The sequence below is a fragment of the Artemia franciscana genome, chromosome 9 (assembly GCF_032884065.1).
Source record: "Artemia franciscana chromosome 9, ASM3288406v1, whole genome shotgun sequence".
Lineage (NCBI taxonomy): Eukaryota > Metazoa > Arthropoda > Branchiopoda > Anostraca > Artemiidae > Artemia > Artemia franciscana.
In genome coordinates this window covers 12690449-12706078 of record NC_088871.1, presented here as the reverse complement: position 1 = coordinate 12706078, position 15630 = coordinate 12690449, and the positions used below count along the sequence as shown (strand labels likewise).

The 15630-nt window shown below is 35.2% G+C and overlaps 1 protein-coding gene across 1 annotated transcript in view; it reads left to right on the top strand.

Annotated features, from left to right (window-relative positions):
• LOC136031016 (calcium/calmodulin-dependent protein kinase type 1-like) overlaps positions 1–15630 on the top strand; it is a 97071-nt gene that overhangs the window by 17653 nt on the left and 63788 nt on the right. Inside the window, exon 3 of the mRNA XM_065710188.1 lies at positions 3879–4010. Coding sequence (XP_065566260.1) covers positions 3879–4010 — 132 coding nt within the window. The remainder of the gene's footprint in view (positions 1–3878; positions 4011–15630) is intronic.

Genomic DNA, 15630 nt, shown 5'->3' with positions numbered 1-15630 from the left:
AGAAATTTATTCTGATTAAAAAAAATGTATATTTTCTCGTCATTATTTGCCACTATATTCTAGGAATTTTAAAGTGCTACTGACGGAAAAACTGGAGAAGGAGGAGAATCTGCAAATGAAACTAACACCGTCTATTGTTAGCTGAAAAATCTAAAGCCGATGTGACCGTCGGCTTGTGACCATAGACGATGCGACGAATCATGATAAACATAGATAGCGGCCGTCCCAGAACTGGTGTTATAAATCAGATCCATTTATCCACCAAACGCCGTTTTCCAAAAGAACTAGAGAAACATAGAGCTACTATGTTTTCCATTTTTTTCTGAAAAGACTATTAATAACCCAGAACTTTTTTGGAAAATTTTAACACTTAAACAAAAACAAAAGCCCAACTAGTCATTTAATATCCCTCCTGAACTATGGGAACAAAATTTCTCCAGAGAGATTTTAGGACTAGACCCCCTAATAGACAATCCCTTCAAAGTCACACTCGAAAAGACACTTTCGATAGGGGTCAAATCAACGTTTACTGTAGCAATTTCGGATGTTTATAATTTAATTATTTAAATCTAGAAACCTCTCTCAAGAGGTACAGACCACGTTGGCGCCAAACACCTCCTATATGGAACCCCTTCTGGTTTTTTCCACCTTGCCCTACTTTTCCAGATGGTGTTTACAAAAGGAATAGTTCCTTCCTCGTTTTCCACTTGCCGTCTTTCTCCTGTCCCTAAAAAGAATAAACCCTTAATCATACCGGCCACTAACGGTAGCTACAACTTTTTGTGAAATTTTTGAGAAGTTAATAATGTCTGAGTTGGTTGATAAATGGTATATGCCCCCACACCAATTGGGGCTCCAGAAGGGAATAGGGTGCGCTTATGCGCTGACGGCACCGTCGTCAGTTTTAATCTATGCTGATAAATCAGAAGAGCCACTAGTTCTAGGGAGCCATGATGTCAGTCGTGCTTTTGATTCGATAATTCACACGCATATCTTCACTGGATTATAGGCCTATAAACGCAGGTCAATACTTGTATTATTCGTGCTTTATATGATATGTACAATCATTTCACTGTCATTGTTAATCTGCCTGATGGAATGATTACAAAGAAAATCATACCTGTTCGTTGCGGAGAAAGACAAGGCGCCCTTACATCCCCAATCGCGTTTAACATTTATTCTGGACGCAAAGTTCTAAGTTGTTTCTTCCTGTATTTTAGAAGGGATAGATGTATCACTTATTGCTTATGCGGACGATGTCTTCAACCTCAGCCGAACGGTCCTGGATTTAAAAAAATTCCATTCTGAGTCGAGAATATTCAAAAATAAATCTTAAAGTTTAACGCTGAAAAGTCAGAAGTTGTACTATTCAACTGGGGCCCAGTTCCAGAAGGATTTAAAGTTGATCTTAATGGAGTATCGGCTGCCCCTAAATTGGAAATGAAATATCTTGGCCTCCCAATCGGTGACTCCCTTAAAGCAGCTAAAAAGCTCCTCATTCACTATTTCCAGTGCCGGACGTCCAGTGCCTACGGTGTCATAGTTTCTAAAAAAACTTCGTTTTAATCGCCAGCTACTAGCTAAATTATATAACTCGTGGGCGCTCCCAAATTTTTATATCTTGCACCCTTTTGGAGTACCTTTTTGGCAACGGAATCAAAGCAACCTCGACGAATTTATTACCGGTATGCTAAATATCTTCTAGACCTCCCCCGCTGGGTAAGTAATTCTTTGGCCAATAGGAGGTATGGTATTATTGACCCGAATGCTGCCATCGTCAGTTACATTGAAGCTTATAGCAATGAAATTAATGGAAACTTCTGGTGTTGACTTAGTATCTCGTTTATTGGTTCTGTGTTTGTTATGTATACTGTGTGATTATTTGGTTAATTATTGTGTTTGTGTGCTTATTCTATGAATTTTAATTTTGTTTTATTTGTGCAGTTTTTGTGTGCTTGTTATGTATACTGTGTGATCATTTGGTTAATTACTATGCTTGTGTGCTTATTCTATGAATTTTAATTTTGTTTTATTAGTAATTTTCTCTCTTTTTCATTTTTCTGTTTTTTTTTTCTCGTGTATTCCGTTCGTTACTGTATCTAGAACAGGTTATAAATAAATTTATAATCATAAATCATAAATATGTAATATGTAAATATCATAAATATGTAATCATAAATATGTAATAAAAAAGAGACGAAGGAAACATGGAAAGATTCCTACACTCATAATAAAGGGCCCTAGAGAAGAAATATTACGCCGTTTTATTCTGCATTCCGGCTCTGTGTAAAAAATTGAAAAGAATGTTTTCAAAACTCTATATATCAACTTGTTTTAAATCTTCAAGCCCCTGAGCCCTAGTTCCCACGAAATGCGTTTTGAGGAAATCCTTAGCGATTTTGTGGACGATTTTTTACCAGCCTGAAAAAAATGTAGATCTGAATTCGTTGAAATTGTCCAGCAAATGCGGGAGAATATGTTCAGGAATCAAATGCACAGCTGGTTGCTATAATCTATATTGTGCTGAGATTATGACACGTACTTTTTTGGTTTTAGCATGGCAGTATGTGCCTTTATAATTGACGATTCTTGACGTATAATTGACGATTCTGTATGATTGACGATTCTTGACGTATAGTTGACGATTCTTGCTTTTGATAGTAAGAATATCAGTGAAAGCGCGAAAATCCAGACTCTCAAGATTACTGTTTTGTAGCATGACTGTCAATGATAACTGTATTTTTTTTTGCTTTGGTTTACAGCTTAAAGCGTATTTTTGGCATAACTTAAAAATATTTAAGTGTGGCTCGGCATCAGAGATCATGCAGACTTCTTTAGACTAAGCTCTGCAGTCCTCTGCCGCCTACTCTCATGACAAGCAACCGGGCTGACTGTATGTGGTGATTTATTTTGCACCAATGTCTTTGAGTTATGTTTTGGCCGTGTCATAATTTGGTTTCCTGGCTGTTAATTTTAATCTGAGATGTGGCTGCATGTCGGCTAGTCCTTGCCTGGTGCAGATGCGTATCCCTACTAAGTTCCGATGCAACGCATATCCCTATCAAATTTCGGTGCAATGCTTGTCCCCACTAAATTCTTCTTGTACCCTTATGGGTAGGCTTACCAAATTTTGCGAAGCACTGTTCTATATAATCTTTAAACGTCAACTTTTGTGAACTCTGCGAAAGATGGGACGAGTAGAAACTTATTCCGCGCTCGACCCTGGTGTTCACTCTTCAGTTATGCGCATTAATTTCCGTTGGTTTTAAGTTTCTAGTGTTATGAAAAATATGCTACGTATATTTCCATTACGAATGTATCGTTTTCCAACCCCTCCTGGAATTCCAATTTTTTGTTCATTTTGTATATAAATAAAGCTTGTATTTTTTTTTGTTATATTCATATAAACAAAGCTTAACTACCAATTTTCGAATAATTTAATACCGACTGGCTATAAACCAATTAATGATATATACCGGATAAATGATTTCTTCGAACGACTCAATACTTGACTCAAACAATGTTCTCGGACAGCAATTGGTCATTAGAATGATCACAGTAGGAGGATTTTCATTAATGCTATTGTACTTTATATCGTCAGCTGTATTTGCCATTATTGTCGTTTTTGCTATAATAGCAGCTTTTCCACTTGTCCATGAGGGGGGAGAGGGCATTACTTCCCAAGATTCGTCCAAAAGACCCCCTTCCAGAAGAACTCAGGAATTACTTCCTAAAAATGCATTTGTTGGCATTCCCCCCCCCCCCCCTCAGTAAACCCCTCTAATGTCCCCGTCTAAAATTATGGCTTTATGTACCTTTGATTGTTGTCATTACGAATGTTCATATGATTACCTAAATAAATGTAAATTACATTTTAGTGGTGCTTTTTCACAAGTCCGAGTTGCAGAATCAAAAGAAGATGGACATCTCTATGCTGTTAAGATAATAGACAAATCTGCATTAAAAGGGAAAGAAGATTCGCTAGAAAATGAAATTAATGTCCTTAAAAGGTAAGTATGATTTGACAAATTCTGACATCTTTGACTGTTTAGTTAGCAGTTTTATTTTTTCTTTTATATAGAGAGGGACATTCAAACTCAAAACGGTTATAAACCAGATTAACGTTATTTAGGCAGCGTGAAGTATTGTAGTAACCTTTGTTTGGCCTCAGTGTCTTCTGTTAATACCGTTGGCAGGGGTTTCCGACACGAAACGCAAATTTTTTGGCACTATATATATATATATATATATATATATATATATATATATATATATATATATATATATATATATATATATATATGTGTATATATATATGTATATATATATATATATATATATATATATATATATATATATATATATATATATATATATATATATGTGTATATATATATGTGTGTATATATATATATATATATATATATATATATATATATATATATATATATATATATATATATATATATATATATATATATATATGTATATATATTATGTTTTATTAGCAAATGTTTTATGAAAATATGTCCTAATTAAAAGCTGTTTTAGGATTTAGCCGTGGTGCCCTAGAGAAAAAAAAAAGAAAGACTAAGAAAGAGGAAGACCAAGAGAAATAATGTTTCGGTGCCAATTTTAAAAATATTTCAGCTACTTCATTTACATCGATGAATTTTTAAGTTTTCACTCGGAAACGTATTGACTAGGCTAAATATGGCAATGCGTGATCTCTGTTTTATCCTGTAAAACGGATATCCTCTATTTCTCCTTTATGCCTTCGTTGTAAAGAAGGAAAGATCGTTAAAATCTTGCGTGGACACTAATGTTTCTTGCAAAACTGCTAAAAGTTCCCTATTAAAACATGCAAATAAAGGGTCGCTATGAAGATCTTGTCAAAGGTAAAATTGTCCATAAAAGTGTTTAGGGTAAGAAAATCAATATGTGGTTAAGGCGGTTTTCAACAATATTTACTTTAGCTTTAATCTAAAACTTCAAGGAAAGAAGACAGTTTCTCTAAAATTGAAGTCCGATTGTTTATAGAAAGTATGTTTATGGGCTGAAAGAAAATACTAAAAGAAAATAGGAAATATACTTAAGAAAATAGTAAAACCTACGAAAGGAAAATAGGAAACTGAAAGAAGATAGGAGATATAATATATAAGAAGATTGGAAAAGGAAATAGGAAAATCTACGGAAAGAAAGTAGGAAACTGAAAATAAAATGGGAAATAGGCTTTTTAAGAAAATAGGAAAACAGGAAATATAAAAAGATACGAAAAGAGAATAGGAAACTAAAGAAAATAGAAAATAGGAAATTATTTTTTTTTATATAAAATAAAAGAAAATAAGATAATAGCAAAATCTTTGAAAAGAAAAATAGGAAACTGAATAGGTTCAGGTCTTAGACAGGCATTAATATGGGTCGAATGACAGCTTTTGTGCTAACTAATAGCAAAAAAGTCACTATAGCCTGCAGACTAAAGGTATATAATACTGACGTTTAACAGGCCAATCGTGATATGTTAAAAAGAGCAATTAAGTATTGAGCTTGCCCTGGCGCTATTTGCGATTGTTTTATAAGTTATGTTTAACTCAATTAAATTTCCTGTGTAAACATCAAAGGTTCTGAATAAGTTTGCTTTTAAGAGGCAAAATTGATGAAATTCTTTTTTGAAAAAAATGAAGACAGACGAGTACAAACACAAAATTATCGACTACCCAAAAATTGTTCAGTTGGAAATCTGTATTATATTCCTTGTCTCCTGTGGTTAACCCAACAGAAAAAGAAATTGTTGTAAAAAAACCTTCAGCAATTTTTATTACTTGTGGCTTCTTTAAAAATTTACATTAATGGAGAATTTATAGATTTGCTTGGAATTTAACTGCCTCCTAGCTTCCTCCCCAAATACCTTTATATACCCATAGACTAAATACGAAACTTCGCAGATTTTGATTTTTTTTCTCAGATCAATATTATTTGGTGTTATGAACCAACTAAATAACTCACAAAATGATGTCAACCAACAAACTTATGTGTATAGCCTAGGGCCATATCTGGGTAATAGGGGGGGATTTGATATCCCCGTTCCTGTTAGAATGGAAGCGCCATTGACAATCCAAGGAATATCACTTTCTTGAATACAATGACGTAATAATTTTGTTATTATAAGTTTGTTTCGTTCAGGAGAGGGATATATATCTCCCGGCTATATGCAGATGTTTGCTAATTCTGTTTTTTTTTTTTTTTTTACTTCTGTATTATCAAAGGTCGTTCCATAATGCAAAGTTTGCCAGTTAAAAAAAAAAAAATATAAAATTAGAAAACTTCTTTATATGGCTTAGGGCTATATACACAAGGAGTAGGGAGGTAGATAACATGCAGTTCTGCAGCTAAATTGTCCGAATGTCAAAATGAACTATGAGTTTTGCTATTTATTTCAGAAGAGGGGATAAATTACACTGTTATCAAATATAACATATATGATCTTGGAATCGCAATAAAAAGAACTTAACAGGGGTACGAAGAAACATTGTAACAATTTAAAAATGACAATATCTAATGTAAATTTAGCCCGTCTCTTGGAGGGTCCAGATTGTGACTCCAAGAAGGGTTTGTGGAAATATGAAATTTATGTTGAGAATGTAAGAAATCATCTACTAGAGATTCCGGGAGGAAATCTGGGCCCCTGCTTTCACCTCTACCTGTTTGTCTGAAAAAAGGACCATAATTAGTTCCAAAAAGATTTGCAGTACTTGATAATGCGTATATTTATTTAACAAAATAGTTGGAATATTGATGAATACAAAAATGTAAGGATCTGGTGGTTCTTCAGTCTCAAATCTCGGAGCCCAAGAAGATAAGTCGAATTTTTGCCCCTTTTTATATCTTACTTACTGCATAAATACGTCTTGCTACGTCAAGTTTTATCAGACTTGATAAATTTTTATTTTTTAATTTCTATTTAGATTTCGCTTTATATCGATTTATTTTTTTTAATGAAACTAAAAGTGCAATTTTGTAAATTTTCGGGCTCAAGGAGACTATTTAAAATCTTGATTTGGGAACAGTTTTTACTTACATTTTCACTAATATTCACTAAAAAGAGCTCAGTAATCAGTCATTGTCCGCGAACCTACTAAGCTAAAACAAAAATAAGTGGAAATAGGGGAAAACATTCTAACAGGTTCTTGTCTGGGCCCCCTAGAGACTCAAGCCCCGTTAATTCGCCCCTTTTTGGAGACTTAGTTTACAGTAAAAATAGACCTATAATAGCAAAAACTTTTCCTTATTCCCATTCTAGTCCCAATTCTACCTCGATCTCTCATTTCTGATACGATTCCAAAAGTAATTATCAAAAGTATTGAAGAACAGTTACAGGACTTTTGTCAGCCGAATTACCTACTTAAGTTGGTATTAACCTACATCATGATGCAACAGTTGACTATTAGTCATTACTGTTTCAGAATTTTGGGCTTAAAAACTAATAACTAAACAGTTAATTATGTGCCAGGAAGGTAAATTTCATTTGCAGTAGCGGTACAGGTAAGAAGATAACAAACAAATAATTGTGGTCACGGGCGTATCCAGGGGGAGGCTACTGAGTTGGACCTCCTACACCGCGAAATTTTTATCCGGCTCTTAAAGTGGTCGCAAAAATGCCGCTAAAAAGAATTTCTTCTAAAGTAAAAAAAAAAAAAAAAAAATCTGACTCATAAATTGGTCTTATAAATGCAGGTAAAAAAAAAACCTTAACCCCCTCCCGAACAATGTTTGCACCCCGCCCCCACTCCTGAACAAAAATTCTGGATACAGTCCTGGCTGTGTCCCATCGAGAGAACTACGCCTTTGTCATTTATTTTTCCAGAAAAACTTACTTGCTTCCTATGCTGAAAAAAAAAGTTTTACAAAAGAAAATATATAGCAACTTCAAACATCAAAATTGTCCCCGTGCGAGGGGCATGTCTCTTATTTACCCGTCCACCCCCCTTCCCCCCGCTTTTTACACTGTAGTCTTACAGTGCTTTACTGAAGTAGGGTCCGGCTGATATATCGGCACATAGATGTTATCCGGCCGATATGAGGGTCAGTGTCATTATCGGATATTGCAAAAAAGGTCGGATGGTTCAGGACGGATGGTTCCGTCCAATATCGTGCATAATTTTGATCTTTTGTTTTTTTCATGAACTGATCACGTTACTGGGAAATCTATGACACCAAACGATAGCCAATAAGCATCTTACTAACCCAAATTTTTATCACGCACTTAAATGTTCTATTTAATACTGGTTTGATAGTCTCAAAGTCAGATGCCTTCCTTATAGAATCATCCTTATGTGATTGGCGTTGGCGTAGCCCCTAATTTCAGCAGGGTAAGAAATCTTTCATTCTCGGTTCTAAATCATCATATTGTGAATAGTCTAAAGCAGTTCAATGATTTGTTTTTCTCCGTCGCTGACGCAAGCATCATCTTTTTTCACTCTTTCACAATCATAGTTCCATTTAGCATCATCCAACAGAGTCTGCATGCATAAGCCTACTCTTCCGCTAGTCTTCGTGTAAAGTATCTTCCTTTATCTATATATCATTTGTTTCTCTCTCCCCTTCGTTTCATTCATTATAAATATATAGAAAATTAGCCAATTTGGGAAAATCAAGAGGTTTCAATATTTCGACAACGATCGTAAGTAACCTCTAACAAAATTCCCGTCTCATAACAAGTCTTTAAAACTTAACCTCTTATCAAAGTCGCAAAAAAAAAAAAAATGTGAAGCTTGCTCGGGAATATAGTCAGTTTGTAGACGGACGGATTGTTTCACTAAATCTAGAATTCCACCAAAACAATACTATCCAAATATTCCATAGATGTGGGGCTATGAGGTAGTTTGCGAGCTAGAGCAAGATATTTGATTGGCTACTCAAAGATTAACAGGTGCATGGGCAATGGTGAAAGCTCTAGCCTTAAAATGTCTTCTGATTTTGTAGTAAAGCTTTCCGAGTATATCTCAAAATATCAGAAATAAAATCTGTATTCTGCCAACCGGTTTCCTCGCTTGGCCGCCACTCAGACGTTGAAAGTTGAGGGTATTCATGCTCTATCGACTGTACATATTAACAAATCGAAAGAACGTAGCTTGGAAGAGAACAAGCCCTCGAAGCAACGTTTTCAAGGGTCACACGACTGGTGGGTAGAATCAGTTTAACAGTATAGTGATTATACAGCTTGATAGCAAGTGAGCCCATGCTGTGTCATCCTTAGCTAAAATTCACATAATTGGCATTTGCAAGCAGTGGCAAAAATATTCAAAGCTATAAATTGACGTTTTAAGACCCTTTATGGTGAAAGAATACGATAGATATATGGATAGAGTTGACACATCCAGTATACTAAAGGAGCTAAACAGGATTGACTGCAAGATAAAGACACGGTTTGTGTGATACTTCTGCTGGATTGTCGTCCTTATCATTCGGAAAGCCCAATGTAACAGCGATTGTACAAGCAGGCCAGGGCACTGTTGGTGCTCAGTTTGCCTTATTTTAAGTTTACCTTGTCTTGTGGACTAAACGTTGGTGCCCGAACCTGTAAATATGGTAAGGACAGCTCTAAGACAACAACAGTCCCTTCTGCCTCTAAGAATTGAAGATTATAATTTCCACCTATTTTTCATGTTAGATCTGATGAATAAAGCCACTACCATATCTGGCAAATAAAAAAGATTCACCGCGAAGAGTGTCAACACCCACACCAAACCATGATAAAATATACGAAATGGGCATAGGGCTATTTCTATTTCTCTTAGAATTTTCTTCATAAAGTGAAGTAGGAAATAATTGATCGAATGGTTCCATATGTCATTCCTTAAGCCAAATGGATCTTTTGTTTCATGTTTTTATCTTATTTAAGTCGTAAGAACGTGTTCTGGAGCATTTTATGAATTCTATCAAGCCCATTTCATATTTCAGGTATGCAAAAGTTAATGTATTTGCTTTTTAAAATAAAGGCTAATTTTCCAAAATAATACTATCGTCTGCGCAATATGAGGGGAGTTTTCGCCCCCTTAGCATCCACACCAAACTTTCCCATCCTGTATAATATACAATATATAATTTTTACTTGATTTCAGCTCTGTTCGGGCCAAAATGCTAACGTGGCGTGGTCTCTTATGTTACTAAAAGTTGTACTGTATCTTTGGATTTTTGTTCAAATGACCGTATTTTCAATAATCTGCGACTTCCGGCGTGGATGATCAGCCCCAAAGAAAAAACACGCATGCTTGACCATCCTTCTCTGGGAAAATAAGAGATCCATATCTTAAATAGTTGTTTTAGGGCTCTCATACATATCAAATTTATTTTATAATTTTCATCGACATTACATCCCTTCTCAGGCTATGTTTAACCCCTATTTAAAACGTATGTAATAGTTTTTGCTAATAGCTTTTTAAGAGCAACTTTGAAATTGGTTAATGCTGTATATTTTGAATCAGTATGAAAGATTTTACTGTTGAATGTGCCGTGATCAAATCTTTGTTTTACAGAGTTTTGGTTTCCATTGACAAGGGTCACTCTTTAATTGCACTTTATTACTGAAAAACTGTTCGATCAAAGGCTCTCTTAATGTGATGGAGGCTACCATTCCTTCCTTCAACCCCTGTTTTTTTCGCATTCAAGTTTCAAATTCGTATAACAATACTTCAAGAAGGATAACTATCCCTGAAAAAGTGTACCCAATCAAATATTTTCAGGAGAGGGAGAGGGGGTGTGGAATGCTAAAAATTAATCATATGGTTTTCCTTTCAACGGTTCTTATTGTAAGTTCACAGAATACATGTTCTCAATAAAGCTGTCTCCCATGGATGGTGATAACAGGACCAGTGATAACGCCACTCCTCCCTCTTAACCACAGAGAAACAAGTACACATTAAAAAAAAAATGTATCAAACAGTTCGTGGTAACGAACTGTAGTAAGGAGCGACCCGGCTCAATAGTAACCAAAACTCTAAAAAATTGAATTTTGATATCAATAGCTACATCAAAAGAATCGCATTTTAATGCTGATTTTAAATATATAAGTTTAATCAAGTTTAATCTTACCCATCAAAAGTTACGAGCCTGAGAAAATTTGCCTTATTTAAGAAAATAGGGAGAAACACCCCCTAAAAGTCGTAGGATCTTAACGAAAATGACACCATCAGATTCAGCGTATCAGAGAACCCTACTATAGAAGTTTCAAGCTCCTATCTACAAAAATGTGGAATTTTGTATTTTTTGCCAGAAGACAAATCACGGGTGCGTGTTTATTTGTTTTTTTTTTTTTTTTTTTTTTTTTCTTTTCCCCAGGGGTCATCGTATCGACCAAGTGGTCCTAGAATGTCGCAAGAGGGCTCATTCTAACGGAAATGAAAAGTTCTAGTGCCCTTTTTAAGTGACCAAAAAAATTGGAGGGCATCTAGGCCCCCTCCCACGCTCATTTTTTTCCCAAAGTCAACGGATCAAAATTTTGAGATAGCCATTTTGTTCAGCATAGTCGAAAACCATAATAACTATGTCTTTGGGGATGACTTACTCCCCCACAATCCCTGGGGGAGGGGCTGCAAGTTACAAACTTTGACCAGTGTTTACATATAGTAATGGTTATTGGGAAGTGTACAGACGTTTTCAGGGGGATTTTATTTTGTTTGGGGGTGGGGCTGAGGAGAGGGGGCTATGTTGGAGGATCTTTCCTTGGAGGAATCTGTCATGAGGGAAGAAAAATTCAATGAAAAGGGCGCAGGGTTCTCTAGCACTACTATAAGAAAACAATGAAAAATAAACATGAAAACGTTTTTTCAAATGAAAGGAAGAAGTAGCATTGAAACCTAAAACGAACAGAGATAATTACGCATATGAGGGGTTCTAAAAATACTTTAGTATAAAGAGCGAGGTATTTAGGAGGAGATAAATACCTTGCTCTTTATGCTAAAGTATTTTTAGTAATTTCAACTATTTATTCTACGGCCTTTCTGATTCAGGGGTCATTCTTAAAGAATTGGGACAAAACTTACGATTTAGTGTAAAGAGCGAGGTATTAACGAGGGTAAAAACCCCCTCGTATACATAATAAAAATATAAGGTTATGAAAGTTTGTTATGTAAGTTAATTCTTAAGCTACGTGTATTTCTTACTAATAAAAACGTTCATTAAAAATTAAAAGTTCTAGTTGCCATTTTAAGTGACCGAAAAATTGGAGGGCAACTAGGCCTCCTTCTCCACCCCTTGTTTCTCAAAATCGTCTGATCAAAACTAAGAGAAAGCCATTTAGCCAAAAAAAGAATTAATATACAAGTTTCATTTTAATAATTTATGTGCGGAGAGCCAAAACCAAACATGCATTAATTCAAAAACGTTCAGAAATTAAATAAAAAAAACTATTTTTTTTAGCTGAAAGTAAGGAGCGACATTAAAACTTAAAACGAACAGAAATTACTCCGTATATGAAATGGGTTGTCCCCTCCGCAATCCCTCGCTCTTTACGCTGAAGTTTGACTCTTTGCCACAATTCTACTTTTTAAAACAATTAAAAGCTTTAGCGTAAAGAGCGTGGGATGCGGAGGGGACAACCCATTTCATATACGGAGTAATTTCTGTTCGTTTTAAGTTTTAATGTCGCTCCTTACTTTCAGCTAAAAAAATTAGTTTTTTTTATTTAATACAAGTAGGAATAATGGGAAGTAATCCCATTAAATCTTGGTAAAAAAACAACAAAGAACATGGTAGCACTTCTTCCCCTCTTCCCTAGGAAATTTTCAGGTGGCACTCATGATACCCCACCTCTTCCTCTTCTGTGCCGTTAAACATATATTTTTAGTCTTGTATTACGATTTCAGAAAATTACTAGAATAGACAAATTGTATGCAATACGTTAGAAAATATAGTAGGAAGTGCAAAAATCTAGGGATTAAAACTTGTCGCCTAGAAATGTGAAGTTACAATGAGACAAACTAACAAGCTAATATATCTAGGATGTAACATTACTAGAAATTATATAGGGGGCATATAAGCCAGATGCTATTGTATTTGTTATTAGGTTTACTGTCATTTCTATGCCAACTATACAGTATATAAGTCCGATTTTTTTTTTGCTTTTTTTGTGGTTCGAGGCTGGAATTCACAATTGGAGAAAAAGTAATTTAGCTGGCCTTCACTGATGCACTGCTAGCATTGGCTAATTATGGAACGGGTTATACATTCTAAAAAGAAGCTACCTAGAATATATGAAGCTTGCACATATTTTCAGACATTTCCCTGGGGAGGGGAACTCGAGTCCATATTCTTAGGACATATCCTGTCTCATTTCATATATGCCAATTTGAAACCTTTGTAAATGTAGATCTATCTTTTGAATTCACCAAGGCTTAAGTATGGTGCTTTGACCTTACTCTAAAATTGGACCTAAAATAGAAACAAAGAGAAAGAAAGGGAATCATTCATCATTTGGCTCAACAGATTCCTGCAAATAATACAGCTGCACTTTTGAAGCTTCCTACGTGGAAACAACTTCAATTAGTGTTGAAAGCTTGGAGCGGATACAATCACTAGCCTTGTACATCATTCTAACCGAAAAGGAATTTCAAATTAGTCTACTATAAAGCTTGACAAAAATAATGGAGTTTGGAAGGTGTTGAACGTAGAACTTCCTGGACATATGTGCGAAAAAAAACTTCTGGGTGATAATCCGGAGTGTCTACTCGGGGGTCGGTATGGTGCTTAAAATGGTTGCGATATTAGCCCTAAAATACGCAGGTTTTTATGGGCTTTGATTCGCCTTTTTAAGATTCATTGGAAGTGGGATCCCTCCTATAGGTATTTGGGGATGGCTGGAAAATTTATTCTCAATTACCCTTTCCTTGAAGATGTGTTTCAGAGCATATCACATATGATTATGGGGTGAGGCATATTTTTACTAAGGAAAAATGTATCTTTTTTGCTCTTTAAATGCATAGGAGTGTGACGTCATTCATATTAAACATTTTTTTTCACAATTACGGCTGTTCAGTATTGCTAGCCGAAGGATGCAAATCCTGTCTATGACCCCCCAAAATATTAACATGCTCCACCGTTGTGGGCTGCACCCCACTTTGGGAGTCATGGACTTAGAGCGCGGAAAAACAGGTCTTCAAAATGTTTGTTTTTTACTGGTGTATTTGTGTTTTCAAACCCTCTCCTTTGCTGTATATTGGTGTTGACATGAAAACAAAAATGTAATGGGAGATTATTTTCTGTATGTGAAGTGGATGAAAAGCAGTTTCACATTGGATGCTACGCGAGCAAATTGATGTCTATGCCCATTACCACAACGTTTGCAGTATTTGAGTCAATTAAAATCATATTTCACAATATCTGTTTTGGTGAAATCAAATTAAATATCCATAACACGCACTTAAATACTGCTATAATATGAAATGGGATTGGTATTCTAAAACTTTTACTAGATCTACGTTGCTTGGAGAACATGAAGTTTTGCATTAATCAAGACAAAATTTTGCAGGGACAAGTCTCTGGTTTTGTTTTTTCACCATCAATTCAAAGCTTTAGTTTCCAACCCTTGAAACTTCTTAAATTAATATACCTCAAGAATAATTTGTCCTTAAAAATTAAAAATATAGCACATGCCTTGAACACAATCTCAAAGTACGCTGCTCCTTATCGAAATAGTAAGTTCCCTATTTAAAAAAAATCTATTCTCTATTTTTTGATGCCCGATCCATCTTGTTACTTTTATAATACACCCTGTACAGTGGATGATGTATTTCTCCCCCCAAAATATAAACCTAACCCATTTTATGGTGTAATTTCAAATTGCTGTGTTTGTAAACTGAGACTACCTTACTTTGTCTCCAAATATAAAACCTGTCAATTATTTCCAACATAACTGTTTGTAAGCCAATTTGATTTTAAGTCTAAAACCAAGCGATTGCCGCATAAACACTTTCTTAACAATTGCGAAACAGCGTCATTGAGTTGTATTATTGCGTATAACAATTACGTAGCCACTTACTCTAAAATGTATTGGAAACAAAAAGGTAGACCGGATAGCAAAAATGTGAAACTCCTCGCCCCTGAAAATGAACATAATTTATGATTCTTGCCTACAATTAACTCTCAGTGATAGTAGAAATCAAAATTATTATCTCAGTGATAAGCCTTGAAACCTGCTATTGACCTTTGCTGTAAAATTTAACGGTCCAAAACTTCTTGATTAGTGTCTCCTTGATTGTGGGTACCTACCAACCAAATTTCCAGTGAACACAGACTTTTTTCTCCTACAGGGAGGTTTGAAGACCTCAACCGGAGACGCTTTTCATTCTAGCTTCAGTATTTCGAAAAAAAAGCTTCTGTGTAAATGGGTCGAAAATTTGCATTATCACAGAGATTCTGCAGAATCTTAATCTGACCCTATCAGTGGCGTCCATAGAGGAGATGTGCCCGATCCCTAGATTTTATACCTCCCCCTAGGATTTCGAAAAATACTTTTTTTTTGTATTTTGATTGAAAAACAAAATTAAAATTACCCCCTCTCTAGATTTCGAAAACAAAGGTTTTGCCCCACCCCCAACCCCCTTAACTTTCATGAATTGACGCTGCGGGGTTCTG